Source organism: Nomascus leucogenys, chromosome 8 (genome assembly GCF_006542625.1).
Source record: "Nomascus leucogenys isolate Asia chromosome 8, Asia_NLE_v1, whole genome shotgun sequence".
In the NCBI taxonomy this organism is placed as follows: domain Eukaryota; kingdom Metazoa; phylum Chordata; class Mammalia; order Primates; family Hylobatidae; genus Nomascus; species Nomascus leucogenys.
Genome location: NC_044388.1, coordinates 107,741,479 through 107,766,415, shown reverse-complemented (window position 1 = coordinate 107,766,415; position 24,937 = coordinate 107,741,479). Strand labels below are relative to the sequence as shown.

At 48.8% G+C, this 24,937-nt stretch overlaps 1 protein-coding gene across 7 annotated transcripts in view; it reads left to right on the top strand.

Moving 5' to 3' along the window:
* Positions 1–24,937, top strand: part of RAPGEF1 (Rap guanine nucleotide exchange factor 1) — a 164,452-nt gene that overhangs the window by 99,631 nt on the left and 39,884 nt on the right. For 4 of the 7 annotated variants that reach the window (XR_004031460.1, XM_030818073.1, XM_030818071.1 and 1 more), the window contains 8 exons: positions 1,911–2,067; positions 10,086–10,174; positions 11,153–11,305; positions 11,735–11,858; positions 12,296–12,479; positions 13,962–14,462; positions 18,390–18,592; positions 21,172–21,330. Coding sequence is in view for 6 of the 7 variants with exons in the window: in XM_030818073.1 (XP_030673933.1) it covers positions 1,911–2,067; positions 10,086–10,174; positions 11,153–11,305; positions 11,735–11,858; positions 12,296–12,479; positions 13,962–14,462; positions 18,390–18,592; positions 21,172–21,330 (1,570 nt within the window). In the remaining variant the exon portion in view is untranslated. The remainder of the gene's footprint in view (positions 1–1,910; positions 2,068–10,085; positions 10,175–11,152; positions 11,306–11,734; positions 11,859–12,295; positions 12,480–13,961; positions 14,463–18,389; positions 18,593–21,171; positions 21,331–24,937) is intronic. The other 3 variants (XM_030818072.1, XM_030818070.1, XM_030818074.1) reach the window with 2 other exon arrangements.

Here is a 24,937-nt window from a genome sequence, read left to right as displayed (position 1 = left end):
CTGCGGGGCGGGGCGGAGGGCGGGGGGTCCTTGCAAACAGGCCCTTTGCCACCCTCACCTCGGCTCCTGGGACAGTGATAGGCTGGCCTCCAACAAGCAGCTGGCTCTTATCATGAGCTGTGAATGGAGGACTCCCGAGTGAGTCACACTCGTCACATGCGGAGGGCTTTGCTCCATTGTGAAACTGAGCCAGGAGCTGGGCCTCACATGGCGTTTTTATAGTCCTCAACTTTCCTTCCTTTCTTATGTCTTAGCCCGTTGACACAGGAGTATTCTGCTTCTAAGCTAATGATGGGAAGGCTGGACATAATCCAGCACCTTCCGGGAAACGTTAGCATCCAATGCAGGTAGAAAGGAAGTAGTGAATAAAAGTGTTTCCCCTCTTTCACCAGCAGTGTGACTGTGAGATGCTTTCTCCAGTGGAATCCTCCCACAGCACATCAGGGGAAGGCAGCAGGCTTCTTTCAAGAGGCCTCACCTGGCCTTGCCAGGAAGCAGAGCCAGGTCCAGCCCAGCCATTAGAAGCACATTCCCCTGCAGGATCAGATCAGCTCTGGTCCAACCCCAGGAGAGACTGCAGGGTCTTTGTTTTCCCCTCTCCATCCTCTTTCCTAAGAGAATAGTTCCAACAACAAATACTTTTCATCCATATCATCTTCTAAAATAGCCCAATCCTGGCTTTCTCAGGGCTCCTTTGGGAATTTTGTTTGTTTGTTTCTAATGGACTTGAAAAGTTTGCTTTCATTCCTGCCGACCTTTTCCTCCTGTTGGAACATGCAGCGTGGAATGCCTGGCTAAATGGAAACTTTAGATCCTTGCAAAAATTGTTTCCTCCTTACCTGATTCTGAAGAGCTTCTCATTAAAGCACTGTTTGGTTCACATTTTTGTTTTAAATAGCTTTGTTTTTAGAACCTGTTTTAATCATATCTTACAATATTATATATTTTCCTCAAAGTTATATCTTTGGCTCCTAAATGTCTGCATCATTTTGGGTGGTTTTTTTTTTTGGAGTAGAGGAGGTTGCAGCACATAAATTTTCTATATTGTTGCTCTTCCTCTGTGATAATTGTTTGAAATGGAAAAATAACCCTTTCCACAATTCCTAAGGAAAATTATCTTTAGTTATTTAAAAATATGTGAAAGATATAAAAATTCTCCATTCGGCTGCAACTCTACAATCATTGAGGCACTCAGGGCTTCTGTTTGTGGGCGCTGACATCACAGTGTAGCTGGCAGCGTGGTCTCACACACACACACACGCACACTCACCTGCGTTCCCACCCTCACATCCCCACCACCATCACAGGCCCCGTCACCCCTGATTTGCTATTCTCAAAATAAGTCTTCATTCGTGCGCTCCTGACGTCTGTCTCATGGTTATAGTGCAGAAGATGAAGCTGGCCCCGTGACAGAGGAATTCTAATAAACTGCAGACCTGTTTTGAGCTCATGACTGTTAAAATTCTGCAAACCTGTCGGCTCCTTGTGGCACATCTAAAATAGATTTGATTCTAATTGCTAACAATCAGTATACACTGCTTGGACCTGGTCTAGTGATTAGCAGCTAGAAGGAGGGGAAGATGGGGCACTCCTTGAGAGATGTGATCAGAATCTTGTAGAAGGATGTGAAGTTTGAAAAAGCATCTTAACTGTCGTAGTGGAATTTTTGTAATGTTACATTTGGGAAATGAAAAAAATTTTGAAACACAGATTAGAATATAAAGCTCCACAAAATCTTTATGGGATGTAATGAAAAAGGCTCATGGGAGAAGTTTGCTTATTAAAAGGCAGTATGGATTTTGCACAAAGAAAGATGGAGAAACACACCCTCGTCACCAAGAAGCTGGCTCTGTATTAAGTGATGGTCATGCTTTAGATTTTCTTTTTTTCCATTCTTCTCTTCCCTGTAGCTCAGCCCTCTCTTCCTGCTATAGCCGAGTGTACCAAAGTCTCGCCAACCTCATTCGCTGGTCTGACCAAGTGATGCTGGAAGGTGTGAACTCAGAAGACAAGGAGATGGTGACGACTGTGAAGGGGGTCATCAAGGCTGTGCTGGATGGAGTGAAGGTACCGGTGCAGGTTCCAGACAGTCCCAGTCAGGGACTTAGAGCAGCCTGCTTGCTGGTGCTTGTCACATAAGAGCTTGCTCCTAACCTTCAAACATTAGAATGTCTTTCCGCGTCTCTGGTGTTGGTGCGCTCTATCCCGTAACTACTTACTTCTCTCAGGACTGGTGCAAATGGCTCTTATGGAAAAGCTGTCCAGAGCAGTCAGCCCTTACTGAGCATTGCATTAAATCTTAGTGAGTCTTCATAGCATCGTGCTGTCTGAGCATGCTTGTCAGCTGGACAAAATGCAATGGAGATCATTTTCACAATGACTTTAAGCAAAGCTCCCAGCATGTCATATCAGTGCTACCTTTTCATGTTCTGGGAACTTCTAGGATTCTTGGTAGAAAAGCAGGAGTGAGTAAGAAATGGAACTTTCTATATTTACTTGGTATCCGTGATGCGGTCTGTGTATTTGCTATCCAGAGAAGTCAGAAACAGCATAAGAAATTATGAATCCTAGTTAAGATGGGAAGCAAAGGCCATAGAAGGTCTGGAATTGGGGTTAGGGGAACAAATCCTAATAGAGAAAATAAGTCCTAGCGGATGGGAAGCAAGACAGAATGTTGGACATGAACCAGGTAAGGGCCTTTGGGTCAGGGCCAGGGCTGCAGGCAGCAGGACAGTGGAAACCCCGCTGTTACGTGAGGCCATATAATGTAGTAGAAAGGGGGCCAGCCTTAGCACCTGGCTAGATTTGAATCCCACGTTCACCACTTGCTAGTAGTCTATGAACTTGAACAATTTACTCAACTGCTCTGCACCTTAAGTAACTCTTTTATAAAGTAGGTATAATAATAGCATCGTGCATCGCAGGATTATAGGAAAGATTACACTGGTCAATATACATAATGCTTCTAGAACAGCACCTGGCGCATACAGAGCAGTCAGGCCTTAGCTGCTATTTATTATTAATTATGTGGTGCTAGATGCATGCTTTGTAAACAGATCTCTTGGCTTGAAAAACCTGTGTCCCTCTCCATTCTGGACCCCTCAATCCAAAATTATAGCTGAGGTATTTACCCCAGGTCAAAAAAAATTCCTTCCCACTCAACCAGGCTAACAAATTCCTGAAAGCTGCCTCCTTGGCTTAACATTCCCCAGCAGCTCTGGAGAGTAGAATAAGGACCCCCAAAGGGCTTAAATTACAGAGAGAGGCTGAGAAAGCATTGCTCAGCATTGCAAATTGCTCCAGAATGAAATGTGTGTTTGCCAGGACATCTGGGTGGCCGTCTACCCCCGGCAGTATTTAAGGGGAGGCTGACGTGTCTGCTGGGGCCATGGAGTTCATGTAAAAGGGGCTTGCCTAGATGGCATCAATATTTTCCTCTGAATTCTCCCATGTTCTCCTTTTTTTTTTTTCTTTGAGATGGAATGTCACTCTGTCACCCAGGCTGGAGTGCAGTGGTGCGATCTCTGCTCACTGCAATCTCTGCCTCCTGGGTTCAAGTGATTCTCCTGCCTCAGCCTCCCGAGATGCTGGGATTACAGGTGTGAGCCACCACACCCAGCTAATTTTATATTTTTAGTAGAGATGGGGTTTCGCCATGTTGGCCAGGCTGGTCTCAAACTCCTGACCTCAGGTGATCTGCCCGCCTCGACCTCCCAAAATGTTGGGATTACAGGTGTGAGCCACTGCGCCCAGCCTCCCCATGTTACCTTCATTCCAAAAAGTTACTAGTATCTGCTTAGGGCAGCGAGACTCAAGGATGTAGCCCAGGGTAGCTGTTGTGATCAGAGCTGATGGCCCTTTCCAGGATTTGGAGGACAGGCATGTACATTATCATATCTGGTCCTCACAGTAGCACATTGGGTTCAGCAGAGCAGAATGGGACGTGGCCTGGGCTTTATCAGCAGCCCCGAGTCACTCTGGCTCACCCACCCCTGCTGTTCCTGTCTAGGCTTCTGAAAATGCTATTACCGAAAATTGTTATTTTTCAGGTAATATTGTTAAGGTTTCCTTCTGTCAAATTGATTCTGATGAGATGTTCACAAGTTAGAGCAGCCAAAACAGAGGAGAGTGAGTTTCCACTCATAAAGCTTTGTGGCACTCCCAAGTACGTTTCTTCTATGGAGTCATTACAGCACCACTTCATTAGTAGAAAGGCATGTCTGAAAGAAAAATTTCCTTGATTTTTCAAAGTGACTGGGACAAAAAAAAGGAGAGAGAAACCTATAGGTTATGAACTTGTCAGTGTCAGAGCAAATAACTTTTCCACAATTGCTTTAAAAATATTTTAGCCAGAACAAAGATTATCTAGGTGAGAAGCTTTACAAATTCAGTTTTGTTTCATTTATTCAAGAAGCATTTAGTGAGAACCTTCTATGTGCCAGGCAGTGAGAGATAATTGGAAATATGAGCAAAGCTGGCACAGACCCTGCCTTATGGCGCTTACAGTCTAAGGGGGGCAGGACCGCAAACACAAAGGCACACCCATGTGGTATAGCGCTGCCAAGGGAGATGGCACAGGGTGCGATGAAAGGGTATGATGACCTTCCTTTCTCAGGGTGGTCAGAGACGCTTCCCCAAGGAACAGACAGGCCAGCATCTGGAGGATGGACAGGAGCTGCCTGTGGCTGGTAGCTTTTCATGCTGGAGTCATTACAGGCAGTGAGAGTGATCGAGACACTATGACGTTGGCATTTGTTGTTATTGTCTAATAGTAATAACAGCTAACATTTATGGGGTGCTTTTTGTACATTGTCCTCACTTAATACTCATGACAACCCTCCATAATAGGCATAAATGGCTGCCCCTTGCCCCTTTCACAGGTGTGGAGACTCAGGCTCAGGTGGAGCAGTAGTCTGGCAAGGCTGTGATTCCCACCCCCAACCTGCTGCCTCCTCCCCGGCACCTGTGCACCATGTCACCCTGAGCTGCCTCCCATGGGAGGACAGGATTCTCTGCACTCCCACCTCCAAGCTAGCTGGCTTCCAGCCTCTCTCACCGTCCCTTTCAGGCCTGGGACACCTTAAAAGCCCATGCCCTGGTGGCGTGAGAGAGCCTCCCCCAGCTGGGAGGGACTGGAGCTGTGCAGAAGGGAAATGCACTCATGAGGATGTTGTCAGCCCACTTGGAGGAGGGGCGTTGGACGTTCTTTACACTGACTCACCATTGTTTACGTAATTCATTCAGTTGTTCAAGGGAGTCTTTCCTCTTTTTTTTTTTTTTTCAAATGATTGAACATATGTTGTAAAACAGGATTACTTTGGTTTTGTCCCTGAATGCCTAGTAGCATTTATCATTTAAACCTCCACATAAATGCCACTTGTTCAAGCTGTATAACCTTGGGCAAGTTACTTCCCTGAGTTTCAAGTAGGTTTTAAAATATTTACCCTGAAGATTTGAGGAAATTCAGTAAGATAAAGTATATAAAGTACCTGGTAAGAACTAGGTGACCAGGAGGCAGTGGGGAAACAGTGTTACCTGGAGAAGTGTTCATTTATAATGGCTCACAGTGACCATTTTTGACAGTGATTATGGCTCTTTTCCAGGTAGTCTTATCATCTCAGGTAAAAAATAGACCCCTGTCCCCTCATCTGGCTCTGGGGCTGCTTTTCCACCGGGAGCCTGTAGCTCAGAGCTGATTATGGCTCTTGAAGGGAGGAAATCTGAGGAATTTAAAGACCCTCAATGTTTTTCTCTGAGAACCACACCCAGCCTAGCACCTGGATGCTGGGGGGCCGAGCCACTCGAGGTCAAAGAGGTATCCCAGCATGACCTTTTGAAATCAGTACCCCACCTCTTCCCAACTTCACCAGTTAATTTCCTCTGTTACTTGAGCACCAGAGCTGTATTTTGACTTGTCAACGCTTATTTAAGCCCTTCCCTCTCTGTGATCATTTTCTTTTTCTTTCTTTCTTTTTTTTTTTTTTTGAGACGGATTCTCACTCTTGTTGCCCAGGCTGGAGTGCAGTGGCATGATCTGGGCTCACTGCAACCTCCGCCTCCTGGGTTCAAGTGATTCTCCTGCCTCAGCCTCCCAAGTAGCTGGGATTACAGGCACGTACCACCACGCCCAGCTAATTTTTGTATCTTTAGTAGAGACAAGGTTTCACCATGTTGGCCAGGCTGGTCTCGAACTCCTGACCTCCAGTGATCCGCCCACCTAGGCCTCCCAAAGTGCTGGGATGACAGGCGTGAACCACCGCGCCCAGCCTATGATCATTTTCAATATGAATAAAATGAACATGGAAATAAAGTATTACATATTTGGAGAGCTACTTTTCCAAATACCGTTTTTGACTTTTGAAAACTGATTTTCAGTGACCAGTCGGCAGTTTCCAGTCACTGCTTTAGACATAGACTCTAGAGTAGTCTCTTCCAGTCTTTTTTTTTTTTTTTTTTTGTTCTAAGACAGTCTCACTCTATTGCCCAGGCTGGAGTGCAACAACGGCACAGTCTTGCTCACTGCGACCTCCGCCCTCTGGATTCAAGCGATCCTCCAGCCTCAGCCTCCTGAGTAGCTGGGACCGCAGCTGCATGCCACCACGTCCAACTAATTTTTGTAGAGGCAGATTTTTACCATGTTGTCCAGGCTGGTTTTGAACTCCTGGGCTCAAGTGATTCACTCGCCTCAGCCTCCCAAAGTTCTAGGATTACAGGCATGAGCAACCACATCTGGCGTTTTTCAGTCTTTTCTAACTTGTGCCTCAGGACAATTGAAAAGTCTGACCTCCCTTTCAAAAAATTCTACCTTCAGTAGGAGGTGTTGGGCTCATGCCAAATTATAAATGGTCAACTTTCAATGAGATTAGGGTGTTAGCACAGTAGCCAGATATGTGCACATTTTAAGGTTTCTCTTCTGTGATAGTTAAGGCAAGTCAAGACTAAAGACCTTCTGTCTAGGCAGGGAGATAGGTGGTAAATTTAAAAAGCAGCCCGCCCCTTTTATACTCTTTTCAAGCCTAGGCCATGCGAGCTAGTGTAGGGAGCGTCATTGGGATCATGACGTCATCGGGATCATGACGTCATCTTTGAATTTGGGCGCATGCCTGCACATGTGTGCCTGTCATTCCAGGATTGTTTTGCCATTGTTCATTAGCTGAGTTCACAGCTGCCTCTCCAGAAAGATGACGATCTAATTATAATTGCTCATGAATCAATGAAGAATCGAGAATGTTTTCCTGTATCAACAGACGCAGACAACACAGACTTCTCTCTATTCCTTTTGCCCTGCTTGTGAAGAAGAGTGAATCTGAAAGTGGGGCATCCAGGGCACTGTATTCTGGTGCTCTTTAACTCCCTCTAAGGCCGTGATGCTCTTCTTTGGGGTCTGGTGTTGTGCTTTTAGGAAGAGCTACCTCTCCCACCGTCCTCCCTCCTCCAGGCGATAGGGTGCAAGGGAGCTGCCTCTGTTCTAACTGCTCTCTTCACTGATTGTGTAGTCTCTCCTCCTCCATCTTGTCCTGTTTGTAATCACCAGCTAGATGGCTGTTCCTTAAATATTAACTTCTAAATTGTGCTAACATGCAAGTATTAAGGTTCTCCTTTCTTGCCAGTACTTGGCTCTTAGAGATTTTGCTTCTCCACATTTCTTCAAGAATAGACATCTGAATGGGGTAACAACTGTCACAGATTAGGGTAACACTGAACCTGCATCTATGGATATGCCTGGCTGGGCGTGGTGGCTCACACCTGTAATCCCAGCACTTTGGGAGGCCAAAGTAGGAGGATCACTTGAGCCCAAGAGTTTGATATATGCATTTAGTTTTGGGGGCGGGGGGGTTGCTTAATTATTATTTCAGAAGTAATATATGTTCATTTCAGAAAATTTAGAAAATAGAAAAAGAACAAGATAAAAGTGTGTTTCATAGCCATATTTTTTGTGTTACATATATTCTTGATTTGGCTTTGTTTACAAAACGTGCAATATAAACCAGCATATCACCTAGAACTGTTTTTCCACTCAGTGTATTACAGTATCTTTCCATGATACAGTGCATATTCTTGTGACTTTGTTTTTAATAACAATGTAATGGTCAGCCCATTGTCTGGTTCTATCATGACTTATGTAATCAGTACATATTATCAAATATTTAATTGTGGGATGTTGCACTATTCAAAATGACCACATTAATGATACATAATCTTATGTATATTCTGTGATGACCATCTTTTGTGGTTTAATTTTTGCACACATTCCTGACATTTTTCTTGGACAGGATTCTTTTTTTAAGAGACGAAGTCTCAATCTCTCACCTCAGCTGGAGTGTGATTACAGTTCACTGCTCCTCGAACCCCTGGGCTCAAGCCATCCTTCTGCCTCAGCCTTCCAGAGTGCTAGGATTATAGGCATGAGCCACTGCACCTGGTGCAAAATTCTCTTAATGCAAATATTTAAGGCTTTTGATATATACTGATAAGTCATCCCTCTGGAGAGGCTGTCTGAAGTGGTGCTCCCACCTACCATGTCTGGAAGTTTCTATTTTATTACCATCTAAGATGGTGAATGTCTTATGATTACTGACCATTGGTATCTGTAAATTTCTTGTTTGATATTTTTTTCGGTATGTTCACCTTCTAGTTTTTGTGTTTTCGAAAGAACCCTTGCGCTGGGAAGGATGGTAACTGACTCTTTGCCTTATTTGCAGCATACGCTGCCATTTTTGTGTGTGGTGCTTTTTGAGTCTGAAGAGGCTTGGCAGCCGCTGGTTCAGCATCTCTGGTTACTGTGTTGCCCACTGGCATCTGCTGCCACCTCCTCTATAACTTGGAAACAGCTTCCTGCTGGAAGCCCCTCATCACACACATGCAGGCCCTGGCCAGGCCAGAAGTCCATCGACAGGAAGGTGGAGGGAGAAGCTGTGGTGCATCCACACGTGAGAACACTGCCGGCAGCGAGCAGCAGGCGCCTCGCACACACGAAGCACAGCCCTTGACGCTGAGCTCAGGGGACGGAGCAGGCAAAGATATGCGGACAGGAAGTGGATTGGCAGCTGCCAGCGGCTGGGGGTCGAGGGGAATGCAGAGTTTCCTTTTGGGGTGATGAGAAGTCCTAAAATTGATTGTGTTGATGGTCACACAACTCTGTGAACAGACTAAAAACCACTGAATCGTACACTTTAAATGGGTGAATTTAATGGCGTATGAGTTATATATCCGTAAAGCTGTTTTTAAAAAGAAGGTTGACACAAAAGTGTATGTATGATATGGTTCCATTTATATCAAGTTCTAGGACAGGCATAAGTAATCTATGATAATAGAAGTTAAAAAACGGTTGGGGCAGGGCAGATTGGCTGAAGACGGTGATGGAAATGTTCTTTGTGTTTTTAGTGGCGCTTACTTGAGTATACGCAGTTGTCAAAACTCATCAAACTGGGAGAAAATGCATTCTAATTTAAAAAAAAAAAACACATGGGCCCTTAATGTCTTCCCTTTTTTTTTCTTTTGCTATGATTTGAAAAAGGCTATTTTTCTTTTCTGTTTTTCTCAGTTAATGGTTCTAAAGTGATTTCTTTGCTGGGTTATCTCCCCTTAACTCCCTCTCCATTGACAAGGATCCCAGCCAGCCCCCACCCACCCCCACCAGCTAGCAGCTCCACCACACCTGTGGCCAGCTCGCCTTGGGAAACCACCCAGTGCCATCATCATGCATATGATCTAATGGCTTTAGAGAACTAGGAACAGAGTTATTCCCCAACAAACTGACTGGGAATCTGTTCGGCCAAGTGTTTTAATTTGTGTGATAAACAATCATTTTGAGAGTCTGGGGTTTGCCATTTCCCCTTCCAAGAGGAAGTGCCTTTATGCATTTGAAACTTCTTGACATGCCATGAAGGTATTTTTGGAGGGCAGGGGACATTTGGGAAGTCATGCAGATTACCTAAGGCAAGTGTTACTTGCGTTTATGGTGCGTGGGGAATCTATAGGCACAGAAATGAGACCCAGCAGCAGAGGACAGACAGCACCTGCCTGCCTTCTGGTGGAAACTCAGTGACGGGAGCTTTGCTCACTGCCTTTTTCTTGTGGGGTAGGAGCTGGTCAGGCTCACCATCGAGAAGCAGGGACGTCCATCTCCGACGAGCCCCGTGAAGCCCAGTTCCCCTGCCGGCAAGCCTGATGGGTAGGTGCTGACTAACCCTCCTGTCGCGGGGGTCACGCTCAGTGGCAAAGGCTGCACTTGACAAGGATAGGGCCCAGTGGGTGGGCAGCATGAGGGTGGGCTGCTGGAAGCCCATATTCCTTTTTCAGTGGTTAGCAGTGTGTATATATTTCACACAGGCTTGAAGTATTGCCCCATCTCAAGTTTACCCTTCAGCATGACTGTTTCTAAGGATCTTCTGTGAGCGCATCCAGTGACACATACCAGTGCTTTTCCTGGGCAGCTTCGTTTCATAGTGACAAAGAACTTTTAAGGGCTCGGGTTTGGGGGCTTTGACTTGAGAGCACTCTTGCTTGATCAAGAGTAAACTGAGGATGACATGGATGGTTGTAAGGGTTTATATTCATCTCTACTCCAAGCTCCTGGTAAAAATATAAAACATAAATTTGGAGCTTTTTTTTGTTTTTGAGACAGAGTCTCTGTTGCTCAGGCTGGAGTGCAGTGGTACGATCTGGGCTCATTGCAACCTCCTCCTCTCAGGTTAGAGCAATTCTCCTGCCTCAGCCTTTCAAGTAGTTGGGACTACAGGTGCACGCCACCACACCCAGCTAATTTTTGTATTTTTAGTAGAGACAGGGTTTCACCATGTTGGCCAAGCTGGTCTCAAACTCCTAACCTCAAGTGATCTGCCCGCCTTGGCCTCCCAAAGTGCTGGGATTATAGGTGTGAGCCACTGTGCCCGGCCTGGAGCATTTTAGAGAGCCCTTAGATCATCTTCAGATGAGGAAATTGAGGTGCAAAGTTGGGGGCACAGCCAAGCTCCAGTAGCTCATTAGCAACCAAACCAGAACCCCAGGGTTCTATATCCAGGGAGCCTGCTCCTCAGCCCCACCTCACCCACCATGTTCTTCCTGGTCACATCCTCACCTTCTCAGGGCCTGTGTGTGCTCTGTCCCGTCTTTGACCTTCTGTAACCCTAAGTTCTTCCCAATTCTCCAGCCCAGCAGAGCTCCCCCTGACAGACCGCGAGGTAGAGATCCTAAACAAGACGACTGGGATGTCACAGTCAACTGAGCTCCTCCCAGATGCCACGGATGAAGAGGTTGCGCCCCCCAAGCCTCCTCTGCCTGGCATTCGGGTGGTTGATAATAGGTAATTACCTTCCTATTTGTCCAGTGCCTCCCATGGCAGAATGAGCAAGAAAGGGAGGAAGACAGGGCTCGGGCCCTTTCCCTTCAGCGCTGAGGGCTTGGCCCCCCTTGGGAGGCTGACTCTGGAGCTGTCCCCACCCCACCAGCCGTCCCTGGCCACCCTGAGCTCTCCTGAAGGCCTCCTTGTGTCCTCAGCCCAGGGAGACATGGTATGATTTATTATGAAAGAAAAAGAAAGGGTTGTTCTTTTTTGTTCATTTGGTATTTACAGGTTTTATTTTGGCAGAGGGGAGTAGGCAGGAGTTGAAGTGTGAACATTGGGTGTGGAGGGTCTAGTAATCAAAGAACCCCACATCCTGTACCCCAGTATCACACTGAAGAGCTTTGGTGAGTGTGGTTTGGTCTGCCTGGACGTTTTGGTCTGTTTCAGTCCTCCACCAGCATTGCCACCCAAGAAAAGACAGTCGGCGCCGTCCCCTACCCGAGTGGCTGTGGTGGCCCCCATGAGCCGAGCCACCAGTGGCTCCAGTTTGCCTGTTGGAATCAATAGGCAGGTAATGCAGCCCCTGTTCCCTGCATGGGAAGGCAGGGAGGGGGTGGGGGGCTCAGGGATGTGGCTCCTGAAGCTGAAAGAAACCCGTGGTCTTCAGGCGCTGGTGTTTGTCACATCGAGGGTGTGAGACTCTCTCTCCAGGACACGGTCCAAGTTCCCATATGGGGATAAGGGTCAGGGCAGGGAAGCCAGAGCCAAAGGGCATCTCCTGGGGATAGGTGAGCCCAGCCCCAGGGCCCTCCCTGGCCACACCCCCCACAAACTCCAGATGGCTGCTTCTCAGCTGTATGTGTCCTTTGACTGCTGACGTCAGAGGTGGTTTCTGAGTTTGCCTGGCAGTATTTCCTTCTTTAAGTAAATGCACCGGTTGTCTCACCCCTGGTCTCTGCCACCGTTTCTCAGAAGTAACTTGGCTTTGTTTTTCTTTTTCCACTTGAGGATTTTGACGTTGACTGTTATGCACAGAGGCGACTGTCAGGAGGCAGCCACTCGTATGGTGGAGAGTCACCCCGCCTCTCCCCCTGCAGCAGCATAGGCAAGCTCAGCAAGTCAGATGAGCAGCTGTCCTCTCTGGACAGGGACAGTGGGCAGTGCTCCCGGAACACAAGCTGTGAAACACTAGGTGAGCCGCCAGTATCCTCCTGTTCCATCCTGTCTCAGTGGCTTCTCTGGGGCCATACAGTCCTGGGTGGGAGTCCCAGGTCATGCGATCATTGACTACGTGGCTTTGGCCAACTTGTTTAAAATCTGAGCCTCAGCATCCTCATCTGCAAAATAAGGATAACAGTATCTGCCTCCCAAGGAAGTTGAGCGTGTAAATGAAATCACAATGTAAAACCACAGCCTAGATATTCAAGCAGTGACTGTTGTTAGTTCATCTGTCAGTGAGTAATTTGACTCTCTTTACCAAAATTAAGAGCCATTTGTGTTGAGAGCTTTAAACGAAGGGGTGGGGGTCCTGACAACACTTGACAGAGGCTGAAGGGGAGGGAGCTGCGTGAGCCAGCCTTCTCGTTAGTCAGCGTTGAATGTGTACTGTGCGGGCCCCTCTGAGTCTGCTGGGCAGGGGGCTTAGAGAGCAGGAAGCTGTTCGTATCCTGTGAACTAGATATTTTCACTTCTGAGAATGTATCCTAGGAGCATAATCAGTGATTAATAGCAAGATTTCATTGGTAGGAAATCAGATGAATTATGGTACATTCATTTGCTGAAATAATCTGTAGCTATTAAAAATCACTCATATTGATAACTAGAAAAAGTACAGGACCATTTATGTAATATTCTCAGTTGCTTTTTTTTTTTTTTTTTTTTTGAGACAGAGCTTCACTCTGTCACCCAGGCTGGAGTGCAGTGACACGATCTGGGCTCACTGCAACCTCCGCCTCCCGGGTTCAAGTGATTCTCCTGCCTCAGCCTCCCAAGTAGCTGGGATTACAGGTGTGTGCCACCACACCTGGCTAATTTTTTTGTATTTTTAGTAGAGACGGGGTTTCACCATGTTGGCCAGGCTGGTCTTGAACTCCTGACCTCAGGTGATCTTTCCATTCCCAAAGTGGGCCACCGCGCCCAGCCAATTTTTGTATTTTTAGTAGAGACGGGGTTTTGCCACATTGGCCAGGCTGATCTTGAACTCCTGGCCTCAACTGATTGGCCCGCCTCGGCCTCGCAAAGTGCTGAGATTACAGGCGTGGGTCACCACGCGGCCCTCAGTTGGGCTTTTTCAAAAAGGAATCCTTATAGGCAAAAAAGACATTTAAGGAAATACTTCAAAATGTAAATAGAAAGTACAGTTAGATTATGGGATTGTGGGTGATTTTTATTTTCTTGATGTAATTTGCCATGGTTTCCGTAATGGTTGTGTATTTTTTTTTTTTTAAGTAAGAAGTGTAAAAAATAAAGTATAGCAAACAGCCATATTCCTATCTGGTTTGCTTTTATAATCAGTGAGAAGAATGAAGAATATAACATGTAAATATAAAATAAACCCCGGAGACAGGTCTTTGTCACACACCCATGAGCGAGCCGGCGAGAGGCGGGCAGGGGGAGCTGGCTGCTCCTGCAGGGCCTGTGGCTAACGAGTCTTTTTTCCCTGTTGTAACTGCAGACCACTATGATCCCGACTATGAATTCCTCCAGCAAGACCTCTCTAACGCAGACCAGATACCTCAGCAGACGGCCTGGAACCTTAGCCCGTTGCCAGAGTCTTTGGGGGAGTCTGGGTCTCCATTTCTTGGCCCTCCTTTCCAGCTGCCTCTTGGCGGCCATCCCCAGCCGGACGGACCTCTGGCCCCAGGGCAGCAGACAGATACGCCGCCTGCTCTCCCCGAGAAGAAGCGCAGGAGCGCAGCCTCCCAGACGGCGGACAGCTCTGGCTGCAGGGTGTCCTACGAGCGGCATCCCTCGCAGTATGACAACATCTCTGGGGAGGACCTACAGAGCACAGCCCCGATCCCATCCGTCCCCTACGCGCCCTTTGCTGCTATTCTGCCCTTTCAGCATGGAGGTTCCTCAGCCCCTGTCGAATTTGTGGGTGATTTTACTGCTCCTGAATCAACGAGTGACCCAGAAAAACCACCTCCTCTACCAGAGAAGAAAAACAAACACAGTAAGCTTTTGTTGCACTGTTGTCAGGAAGTGCATTTTATAACCTGAAATGGCAGTATGTTTTATTTCAACATTAGACCAGAATCAAATCAGTGGCCTCATTATTTCATAAAAGATAGGCCAGCCAGGTATGTGGACACTTCTGGGAGCCAGGTTTTGTCATTACACGTGATCATTTTTAAAGCCTGACCAGCTGACCTCTTCTTTACAGTTTCTATACAATCTCAGGTCGGGTCTCCATGTAGCCCGAGGGATTCTCCTCTTTAGATGGCAGCAGTTGACCTTCTGGTCTGATCACAGTGACAGAGGGGAAGGAGTGTCCTGGCATGCAGGACAGCATTGCAGCAACAGCATTGCGTAGAGTGAGGTGGATATGTGAATTTCAGCAGAACTTGCCTAGTTTCCACAGAGTGATTGTCTAAGGATCCCTGTCTAGAGCACACTGTCTCTGTTCATGCTCCCAGAATGACTTGGGAGCTGAGGTTGCCGGCAGGAGTAATTGAGGACACTTCTCAGACCCGACATTTTAATATATGATGTTATTGGAGCCCAGGGGTGGAGCTGAAGTTTTAAATATTTTCCAACTGTAAGTCTGCCATAAAAGTAATAAGGAGAGTTCTCCTGGAAATTCGGTTTTCTTCTAGCTCCCCTAACTGCTCCACACTTCTGGAAGTTGCCTGGCCCCCTCTGTCCCCACCCTCTCCTTGCTTCACTAGCATAGTTCTGCTTCGATTTTCTTGGCAGCACAGCTGTCACCGTTTCAATGTGTGTGGTCACATCAGCCACACAGCCCCAGGCTTCCCTGGCCTCAGTTGACACATCCAGCAGAGAACTTCTATGACCTAGAAATGGAATCTCTACTCCAAATTCCCAAATGAGAGCTTCTGAGCCCAGCTTAGAGCTGGGCCCCATTCTCAAAGAAGGGAAGACCTGGCTTGGTTCAATCCAGCAAGGATCACCCTGAGGGCTCGCTGCGTGGTCCACAGAAGGCGGCGGCTGCGATGATGTCATGTATCCCCAGCTCCTCAGTGGGTGTTGCCCAGCATGTGTGATGGCCTCAGCGGTGTGGTCCCCCAGCTAGAGGGAGAGCTGGCTCTGTGGGACTAATGATGTCATCCCCATCTGTCTTGTATATTCGCTCATCAGAAACCAGGGCTCCCGCAGAGGGGTGTGCAATGGCAATGCCAGAAGCATTTCCTTCTCTTCCTCTCCCTCTGCTTGGACAAGTGTTTAAAGAGCTGTTGGCCTCCCCCTCCACCCCTGTTATCTTGGGCTACGTGCCATTCAGGTTCACCCCCTTTCCTTCCCTAGGGGAGGGGTCCTCTGAGCTCAGACACTGGGCAGGATGGCATCCTTGCAGACTGCAGCAGATGCCAGAAAGCCTTACCCTTCCAGCTCCTAGAACAAGTGTGGGCGGCGGTCCTCATGCAGGGTCTGTAGAGGGGAGAAGGAAAGGGAGGGGTAGCCATCGTTTCCTTTCAAACAGTCTCAAGTGGCTGAAAATCCCTATTAATTTAGGCCACCATTTTGAGGCTTTAACCCATTCATCAGTGTCTCCAGCACTGGAGCCTGCAAACCTTTAAAAACCTCCTGAGCTGCAGCCATGGTGTGCCCTGAGCTAAAGCTTCACATGCCCTATCGAAGGTAGTCCTGACAGCCACCTGCAAGGCAGCCTCTATTAGCTCCAGTTTCATAGGTAGAGAAACTGGAGCTCAGAAGAACTGAGTATTGCCCAAGATCAACAAGCAAGTGGGGCACAGATCTGGGACTGAGAGCCCGGCCTGAGTTGTACAAGCCTGTTACACTTCCTCCTAAGCTGAGGAGGAAGAGATTCAGCCCTCCTTCCTTGAGATCCCATCCAGTTTACAGTATTGACCCCTGTGCAGGGGGTGGTCTTCTCCGTACCCTGTGAAAGAGCCCCAAACTTAGGCACCCTGAGCCTCAGTCCTTGTCCCCAGTCTGCTGTTCACTCCCTGAGGGCACCCTCAGGTGACTCTGTGGAAAATGCCTCAAAATTGCTTTGAGGGAAAGAAGGAAAGAATCATCACCCTGGCTGAGTGGCTAACGCTGGCCTGAGTTCACGCACTCTCAGTCCCAATGTCATGACATGTCCTCATCATTTGGGATGCACTGACATCATGAGGGTCCCCACCCCCTCTTGCCAGGGGCAGCCCCATGAGTCCCTTGTGCCAGATGAGGCTTGTGATCACTCTCTGGCACCTGAAATCCCCACAGTCCCAGGCCCTGAGCACTGGCGGCTGAACCTTCCCAGCAATGCTGGCTGTGTTAGGAGCAAGACCCCTAAAATCAGCCTCTGGGCTGCTTTTGAAATGGATGGGGTCCTCCTCATTTCTAGAAGGCTGGGAGCATCACTGCGGTTCTCTGCTTGGCTAGCAGGTTTCTACAAGGACTTCAACATCAAGAGTTCAGAAAGACCTCTGAAGAGATCACAGTTTTACAGAAAAGTCAGGCAGAGGTGGTTGTGTTTAGTCTTTTTCTTTTTTCCATAGCTCACTGCAACCTTGAACTCCTGGGTTCAAGGGATCCCCCCACCTCAGCCTCTTGAATAGCTGGGACCATAGGCACATAACCACCATTGCTAATGTTTTTCTTTTCTTTTTTCTTTTTAGAGATGAGGGTCTCACTATGTTGCCCAGGCTGGTGTTGAACTAGCCTCAAGTGACCCTCCTCCCTCAGCCTCCCAAAGCACTGGGATTATAGGCATGAGCCACTGCGCCCGGCAGTATTTAGTCTTTTTAGGGAGCAGTTTGTGGGTGCTTGGGATCACCTTCCTAGGCTTGCCTCTTCCTCTGGAGCCTGGTGACATTGGTTGTGCAGCATTAAAGAGGAAGTGTGGGGCTGGGCACGGTGGCTCACGCCTGTAATCCCAGCACTTTGGGAGGACGAGCCAGGTGGATTACCTGAGGTCAGGAGTTCGAGACCAGCCAGACAAAGATGGCAAAACCCCATCTCTACTAAAAATACAAAAATTAGCTGGACACAGTGGTGCATGCCTATAATCCCAGCTACTCGGTAGACTGAGGCAGGAGGATCGCTTGAACCCATGAGGTGGAGGTTGCAGTGAGCCGAGATCGCACCACTGCACTCCAGCCTGGGCAACAGGAGTGAAACTCTGTCTCAAAAAAAAAAAAAGAAAGTGTGAGACAAGCTCAAGGGGCTGTGAGCTGCCCTTTCAGTAGCAGCAGCTGACCTCAGGGGGGAACCATCTCTTCCTGTGCATCTTTTACAACCAAGTTCTGCTCGGTGCTTGTTGGAGCTAGTAAGAAATTCTTACATATTCTTTTAAATAAAGAAGGTGACTTTGAACACTTGCCTTCAGTGATACTCCTGGAGAGAGAGCATTTCCTCTATCCCTGGACCCCCAGTGTGGCTCAGGGAAGAAATAAACTCTCTACCTCTGTGACTGTCTTCCTCAGCTCAGTGTCTGGCCTTCCTTGATTTGTTGACTAGTTGAGGTTTGCAGAGAAGCCTCTGGCTTTGTGCTTATTTGAAGGTACAAAATTTAGCACTGCAGAGCCACCACTTTTTCTTGGCATCTGAATCTCAACTCCACCTGGCAGGTGCTCGTGGCACTTGCGACATGCCTCGAGGGGAAAGTGCCTGCTCAGGAGGTGGCTGAGATTTGCCATCCCTGCACCCACCACGTGCCCTCACCTTAGTCCCCAGTTCACATTAGGGTTCCCCCGTTGGTGTTGCGCATCTGCTGGTCTGGACGTGTCTCCTCCGTTAGCGCATCAGACAGAGTGTGATTTCACTGCCCGAAAAGTTCTCTGCGCTCCGCCTGTTCGTCCCTCCCTGAGGTGCTTTCAGTGGAAAGTCCCCTAGCTGCTGTGGGAAGAATGGGGGGAGGGGTTCCCTGACATGGCCTCCCCTGGCCTTGCTGCAGCTCTCTCCCTCCGTTTCACAGTGCTGGCCTACATGCAGTTGCTGGAGGACTACTCGGAGCCGCAGCCCTCTATGTTCTACCAGACGCCTCAGAACGAGCACATCTACCAGCAGAAGAACAAACTCCTCATGGAGGTATACGGCTTCAGCGACTCCTTCAGTGGGGTGGACTCTGTGCAGGAGCTGGCCCCGCCGCCCGCCCTACCCCCCAAGCAGCGGCAGCTGGTGAGTGACACCTTCCCTTGTGACTAGAACTTCCGATCCTAGCAAGTCTCTAGGAACCAAAATGACCCTCCTCGGGGGCAAGGTTAACCCTCCTCCCTGCTGTGGCAGGGCCCTGGTTTTGGGTGTGGTGTGGAAGGCACCATCTCCCACACAGATGCTTTTACTTCCTCCTTAGATGCTCACCAGCACCCCAGTGCCCACTCTACCACCTCCCCACCCTGGGGTGCAGGGACCTTTCTTTTCCACAGCAGCCCCATGCAGCAGGGACAGGCTTGTACTCAGGGTGTTTGCTCTCTCTGCTGACAGTCTCTTGTATTTTTTTCTTTCTTCTTTGGCTTCAACATAGACCTCCCAGAAAGGAGGGACTCAATCAAAGCACAGGACATGGTCTGTGCACAGCCATCTGTGGACTTGATTGGCATAATGGGCCTAACTGTGTAGAGTGACTTACAACCCAGCCTTGGCCGGGGAGGGCCCAAGGAAAACAAGTGCCATTGAAGTGGAGGATGGCTTTAAACAGAGCCACTCTGTTTCAGACATGGCACCTTCCTCTTCTAGAAAACACTCCTGTGCTAAGGACTCCTGTGCATGTAAGGAAGCACGGGTCAGCACACAAGGCAAGCTGTTCCACCGTGGGCACCCCATGAGGCTCTGGAACTGCCCAGGCACTGGGAGGGTGGGCAGATCGGGGGTGCCTATGGCATCCCTCCAAACTTTCTCCCTTTGCTGCCAGTTAATGAACATGGAGGGCCCTAGTCAGGTTTGAGGATCTGAGCCTCTTGTCCAGCCATGCTCCCCAGGAAGAGGAAGCTCCCCAGCAGGGAGCTCCAGGCTTGTTCAGAGCTGCCTGGGCTGCTGTGCTCGTGTGCTGGCCAGTCTGGTGGCTTTTACCAGGAGGCGACTGGTGTGCACTGGGCCATCTTTTATCCATTGCGAGAGGACGTGAGGGGCCGTCTGATTCTTCTGGGAGGCAGCTGCAGACTGGAGGACAAATGTCCCTGGATTACTCAATATAATCACCTGGGGCTCAGCCCAGTCCCAGGAGTCCCTGAGCCTTCCTATACTCAGTGGGCTCTGGTTAACCAACAAGCTGTTTTGTTTCCACTCAAAAACCACACTCAGCCCCTTCAGAGGTGGCCATGTCCAGTAGAGGAAAGGCCAAGCTTGGAGTTGGGAGTCCTGAATTCCAGTCCTGCCACTTGTGTCACACATGCCGTTTTCAGGGTCTCAGATCCTCACCTGCCCTGCCCACCCCACAGACACAATTGAGAATATGAATCTCAATTGCTCTGAAGATGTTTCAAAAAGGGTCCCACCATGGAAACATAAATGCCTAATTTAGAGACCCCTTGCTTAAAATGTTTGGTTAGAACCGTTGCCGAGAGCCAGGAGTGGTGGCGGCACCTGCCTGTATTCCCAGCTACTTGGGAGGCTGAGGTGGAGGATCACTTGATCCCAGTAGTTGAAGACCAGACCAGCCTGGACAACATAGTGAGACCCTGTCTAAAAAAAAAAAGCCATTGCGGAGCCAGATTTTTTGAAAATATTTTTGGCCCATTTGCCATCCTTGGGCATCTTCTCCATACTGTGGAGTCCACAGGCTTCTGAATATTCGGGGAGACACCCCTAGTGAGCACGTGGAATCAGAACCTGTTCTACCACGCTGCAGGGCAGTGGTGAGCTCAGCCCCCGGAGGCCTGTTAGGAACATCTGTGTTGAACACCTCCCCAGGTAAGCACCAGGGCTCTCATCTGGCTCTACGTGGTCCCTGCCACAGCTCCTGGCATCCCCGTTATAAGTAAATTGAGGCTGACAGAGCCATCGAACCTGAATCCAAGCCCACAGCTAGAAACAGAAGACCCGGGAGCCACACCCAATCCTAATGACAGCCCAGGCATACCACCTGACAGGTCCTGCCAGCTGCTGGTCACACCCTCTCTCAAATGCAGATGCAGGAAGTGTTTCCACACTTCACAGACAAAAATGGTGCTCATTACACACACCTATTGGCCCACGTACAGTGTGGTAAGCAAGATTCCAGGTGCTTCACACGTATCATCCCATTTCATCCTCCCAACAGCCCTGTACAGGAGGCGCCAGGGTTATCCCCATTTTACAGACGGAAAACCTGAGGCACGGAGACCTTTAGGTAGTGCCCAAGGCCAAACAGGTGAGAAATGTCAGGGTCCAGACTCAAACCTAGGCAGCCGGAGCCCCATCTGAGTTCTGAAGACATGTGAATGACACATGGATCCACTAGCCACAGAGGAGCAGCTCCAAGCCCAGAGTCAGCCCAGTTCTGTGTGGCTCCAGCCCCCTCGTCCTCCTTCCACCCAACCTGCTTCCAGTGGACACAATTTTTAGGATCTAGTGTAAGGAAGTGAAGGAGGGTGGCTTTTCATGCAGATAGCCTTCGGCAGCTGGTTTTAGTCCCTGAACTGGGCCCAGAAGCCATCCCTCTCCAGAACGTCTGTTGGAGGATGTGGAGAGCAACATCCAGGGCCTTTCCCTGCACGGACCTGATTGTTCTCTGCTTCTCTCCCTCCTTCCCTGCCTTCTCTCTCCTCCCCTCTGTCCAGCAGGCCTCCTGTGCTGCTTCTTCCTTCTCCTCTGTCTCCTACTGTGTCCAGCAAACTAAAGTGGCCTTCACCCCCGAGGACGGCAGTGCCGCTCAGGGCCTCAGTGTGTCCGTCTCTAACTCCTTTCTCAGCCGGCACGGCAGCTTGCCCGTGCCCTCGGTGAGTTGCTCTCTGCTGTTCTTTACTTGGAAACGCGTGAACAAGGCCTTTCCTTGGTAGCGTGTGCCTCAGCCGTGTGTTCTGCTGCCCATCACGGCCCCTGCCCTTCTGCGGGTCCCTACACATAGGTGGGAAGGCTATGAATGGTTGGTTCTCTGGGGCCTTAAAGACCATGAGGCATCCAGGTGAGGCAGGGGCAAGCATGGGAAATGTGAGTGGCCATCTTGGGAGCATCACCAGTCTGGCATAAACTGACAGAGACATTTTAGCCTTTTTATCCCAATCTCCCTTTGGACCTTGGATCAGTCCTCTGTGTTCCAGGATTAAAAAGGAATATAGCCAGGTGTGGTGTCACTCACCTGTAGTCCCCACTCCTCAGGAGGCTGAGACAGGAGGATCACCTGAACTCCAGAGTTCAAGTCCAGCCTGGGCAACATGGTGAAACCCTGTCTCAAAATAAATAGATAAGATAGATGAGATGGGTGAGTAGATGGGTGGTACTATTCCTCACGTAGAAAGCCAGGTCGAGGAGAGCAGGCTTCACTAGCACATGATAGTTTGACTCTAAGGGATGTATTAGTTTGCTTTTGCTGCATAACAAACCACTCAAAACTTGGTGGCTTAAAATAATAGTGACCATTTGTCACTGCTTAGGACATGGAGTAGCAGGATGGGTGTGCTGCTATGGCCCAGGCTTGGCCAATTTTGGCTGAACTCACTGACATCCCTGGGACCTGAGCTGGGACAATGGGGCTGATTTGGTTGTGACCCATGTAGTCTGTCACCTCCATCAGGCTGGCCTGGGCTTGTTCACATGACAGCTGGCGGGCTTCCAAAAAAAACAAATGGAAGCATTCAAGGCCCCTCAGGGCCTAAGCTCAGAAGTAGTGTGATGCCCGTGCCATTGCATTTGCTCAGTTAAATTACAAGGCCAGCCCAGATTCAGGGAGCAAGAAAGTTGCTTCTGCCTCTTGATGGTAGTTGCTGCTAAGTCATGTTGCACGGGGTGTGGGTCCAGGAAGGGAATGGGCTGCAGTCATTTGTGTAAACAGCTTACTGCTGAAGCCTAGGGGCTGACACTGAAGAGGGGAGTCTTTCACTGGCATCTGCGCATGTCCAGGAACCAAAATGGCCACCATTCTCCCTTTCGTCTGTTAAAATGAAACTTAGCACAGGGGAAAGAACTCTAGAACAATTTCGAGTCCCACTTGAAAGAAGTTTGGCCTTGGGCAGTGCAGTTCTCCCCCCATGGCCCCCCACCAAAGATGCTTCAGCGTCTCTCCTTTGGGACTGGATTTTACTTGCCTCGTATTTTGTAATTGTGAGGATTAAGTAAAATTATATGAAATGGCTAGGTATGTGGTAAGCTTAGAAAGCTTATTGCTGTTCTTGCTCTCATTGTCTTAGTAATAAGAGTTCTGGATTCTAGTCTTGTTCTGCTTCTGACTTTACACATGAGAGTTAACCTGTTTGGCCTTTTTTTCCCCTCTGTAAATGATGAGTTTGGACCGAGTGACTTTTAAAGACTTATCCAAACTCAGGTTCCCAGTTTGGTCTTGTCTGGTTTCCATCTGTGCCCAGGGTGGGCAGTCCAATGCCCAGTGCCTTCCAGTGCCCACGATGGTCCTGCCTGTCTGAGGACCTTGGAGTGCATTCTCCCACTGGGTACTGAGGCCTCACGCCTTAGAGCCCCCAGCAGCCCTACTCATGCTGGGAAGATGCGCTCCCCTCACCCTGCTCTGGCCACACACAAGCCCCTGGTTTCCTCAGAGGTACCTCTGGCAAGCTCCTTTCACAAATCTTACGAAACTTGGCCTTTAGACAGTCCGAGCTCTTGACTGAGCTAGGTTTTTGTTTTTGTTTTCTTTCCCCTTAGAGTTTCCACAATATCCCTTTTGAGCTGTTAGGGTTAGAGGACTGTGAATGAACTGGACTGTTTGCCACAAAATTAAATTCGAGGGCATTTTAATTAAGTTTGGTTATGAGTACGTCATAGTTTTTATTCCTGGGACATACAAGAGCCTTAAGACATCTTGTGTCTAAAACACTGCATTCTTAGCAACAAGTCCACCAAGGAGCCTGGGGGAAGGACCTTATAAGGTGCCTTATGTCATTAAAAGGAGAATACCTCAGGAACCATTAGTAATGGCCAGGTTTGGGACATTCAACACCCAGTATGCCGAAACCTCAGAGAAGGGATTTAGTACAGTGCCAACATTCTTCATATATCCTTTGGTTAAATTGTAAGATGAGCCCCAGACATAGGGCTTTGGATTACTATCAGAGCGGCCCTTTATTCCTGAATTTCTTCATTCATTGCTCCTGGGCCTGTGTCATTTGTCCAGCATGGAACTATGAATGAGTGCCCCTTGGAAACACAGCAGTTGTCAGATCTGAAGACACCTCACATGGTTCTTGGCACAGTGGACGATTATTTCCACTAAAAGATTCTAACCATTGAAAACCTCTTGCCAAGGGAATTTGTAGGGCACTAAACCTGTGTGGAACAATTTAAATGGAAGTGGATACTGAGAAGTATTCTCATTCACTCCTCCCCTGATACCAGGGATAGGTTTAATTCAACAAGCTCAGGACATCAACTTTTCCGGGCCAGGTTGCAAAAGACATGCAGTTGAGGAGGATGGCCCCGAGCAAAGCAGGGCTGCAGGTCAGCAGCAGAGGAAGACAGGCACGAAGCCTGCGCAGAACCAAAGAACATCTGCACACATACTAATTAATTTGGGGTCTGAGTACGTCATGGTTTTTGGTTTTTTGTTTTTGTTTTTGAGATGGAGTCTTGCTCTGTTGCCCAGACTGGAGTTCAGTGGCACGGTCTCAGCTCACTGCAACCTCCGCCTCCCAGGTTCAAGCGATTCTCCTGCCTCAGCCTCCGGAGTAGCTGGGATTACAGCTGCCCGCCACAACGCCCAGCTAATTTTTTGTATTTTTAGTAGAGATGGGGTTTCACCATGTTGGCCAGGCTGGTCTCAAACTCCTGACCTCAGGTGATCTGCCTGCCTCGGCCTCCCAAAGTGCTGGGATTACAGGCGTGAGCCACTGCTCCTGGTCATGTCATGGTTTTTATCCCTGGAATATATGGGAGTCTTAAGATACCTTGTATGTAAAATACAAGTTCACACCACATTAAGGCACGTGTGAGGAATGACATGAGAGCTGTAGGCATAGAAACCTTGTGGGTGGTGGAGCAAGGACAGGGTCGTGGGGGCTGGGGGTGGAGCTTGAACTGTGACTTGAAGGACACTCGGGATTTTTAGGAGCTAAAGGACAGGGAAAGCAAGTCAGGATGTTCCAAACAGAAGGACCTGCCAGAGGCATGGAGGCCAGGAAGCCCAGCATCCATTCGGGAAGGTCATCTCAAATGTAAGCACTTAGAATAAGGTCATGAGGGGAATGGTGACAGCCAGCCCTCCCGTCTCCCCAGAACCTCCACTCCAGGAAAAGCCAGTCCTCCCCACCCACAGGCTCTGCTGGGCCTGGACTCGACTGTTTGCTGGGCTTCTCTCTCACTAGCACCGCCCATGAGTTGGTCCCAGGGGGTCCCTCCTACTATCCCCTGCACAGGCTTCAGACTGAGAGATGCAGAATC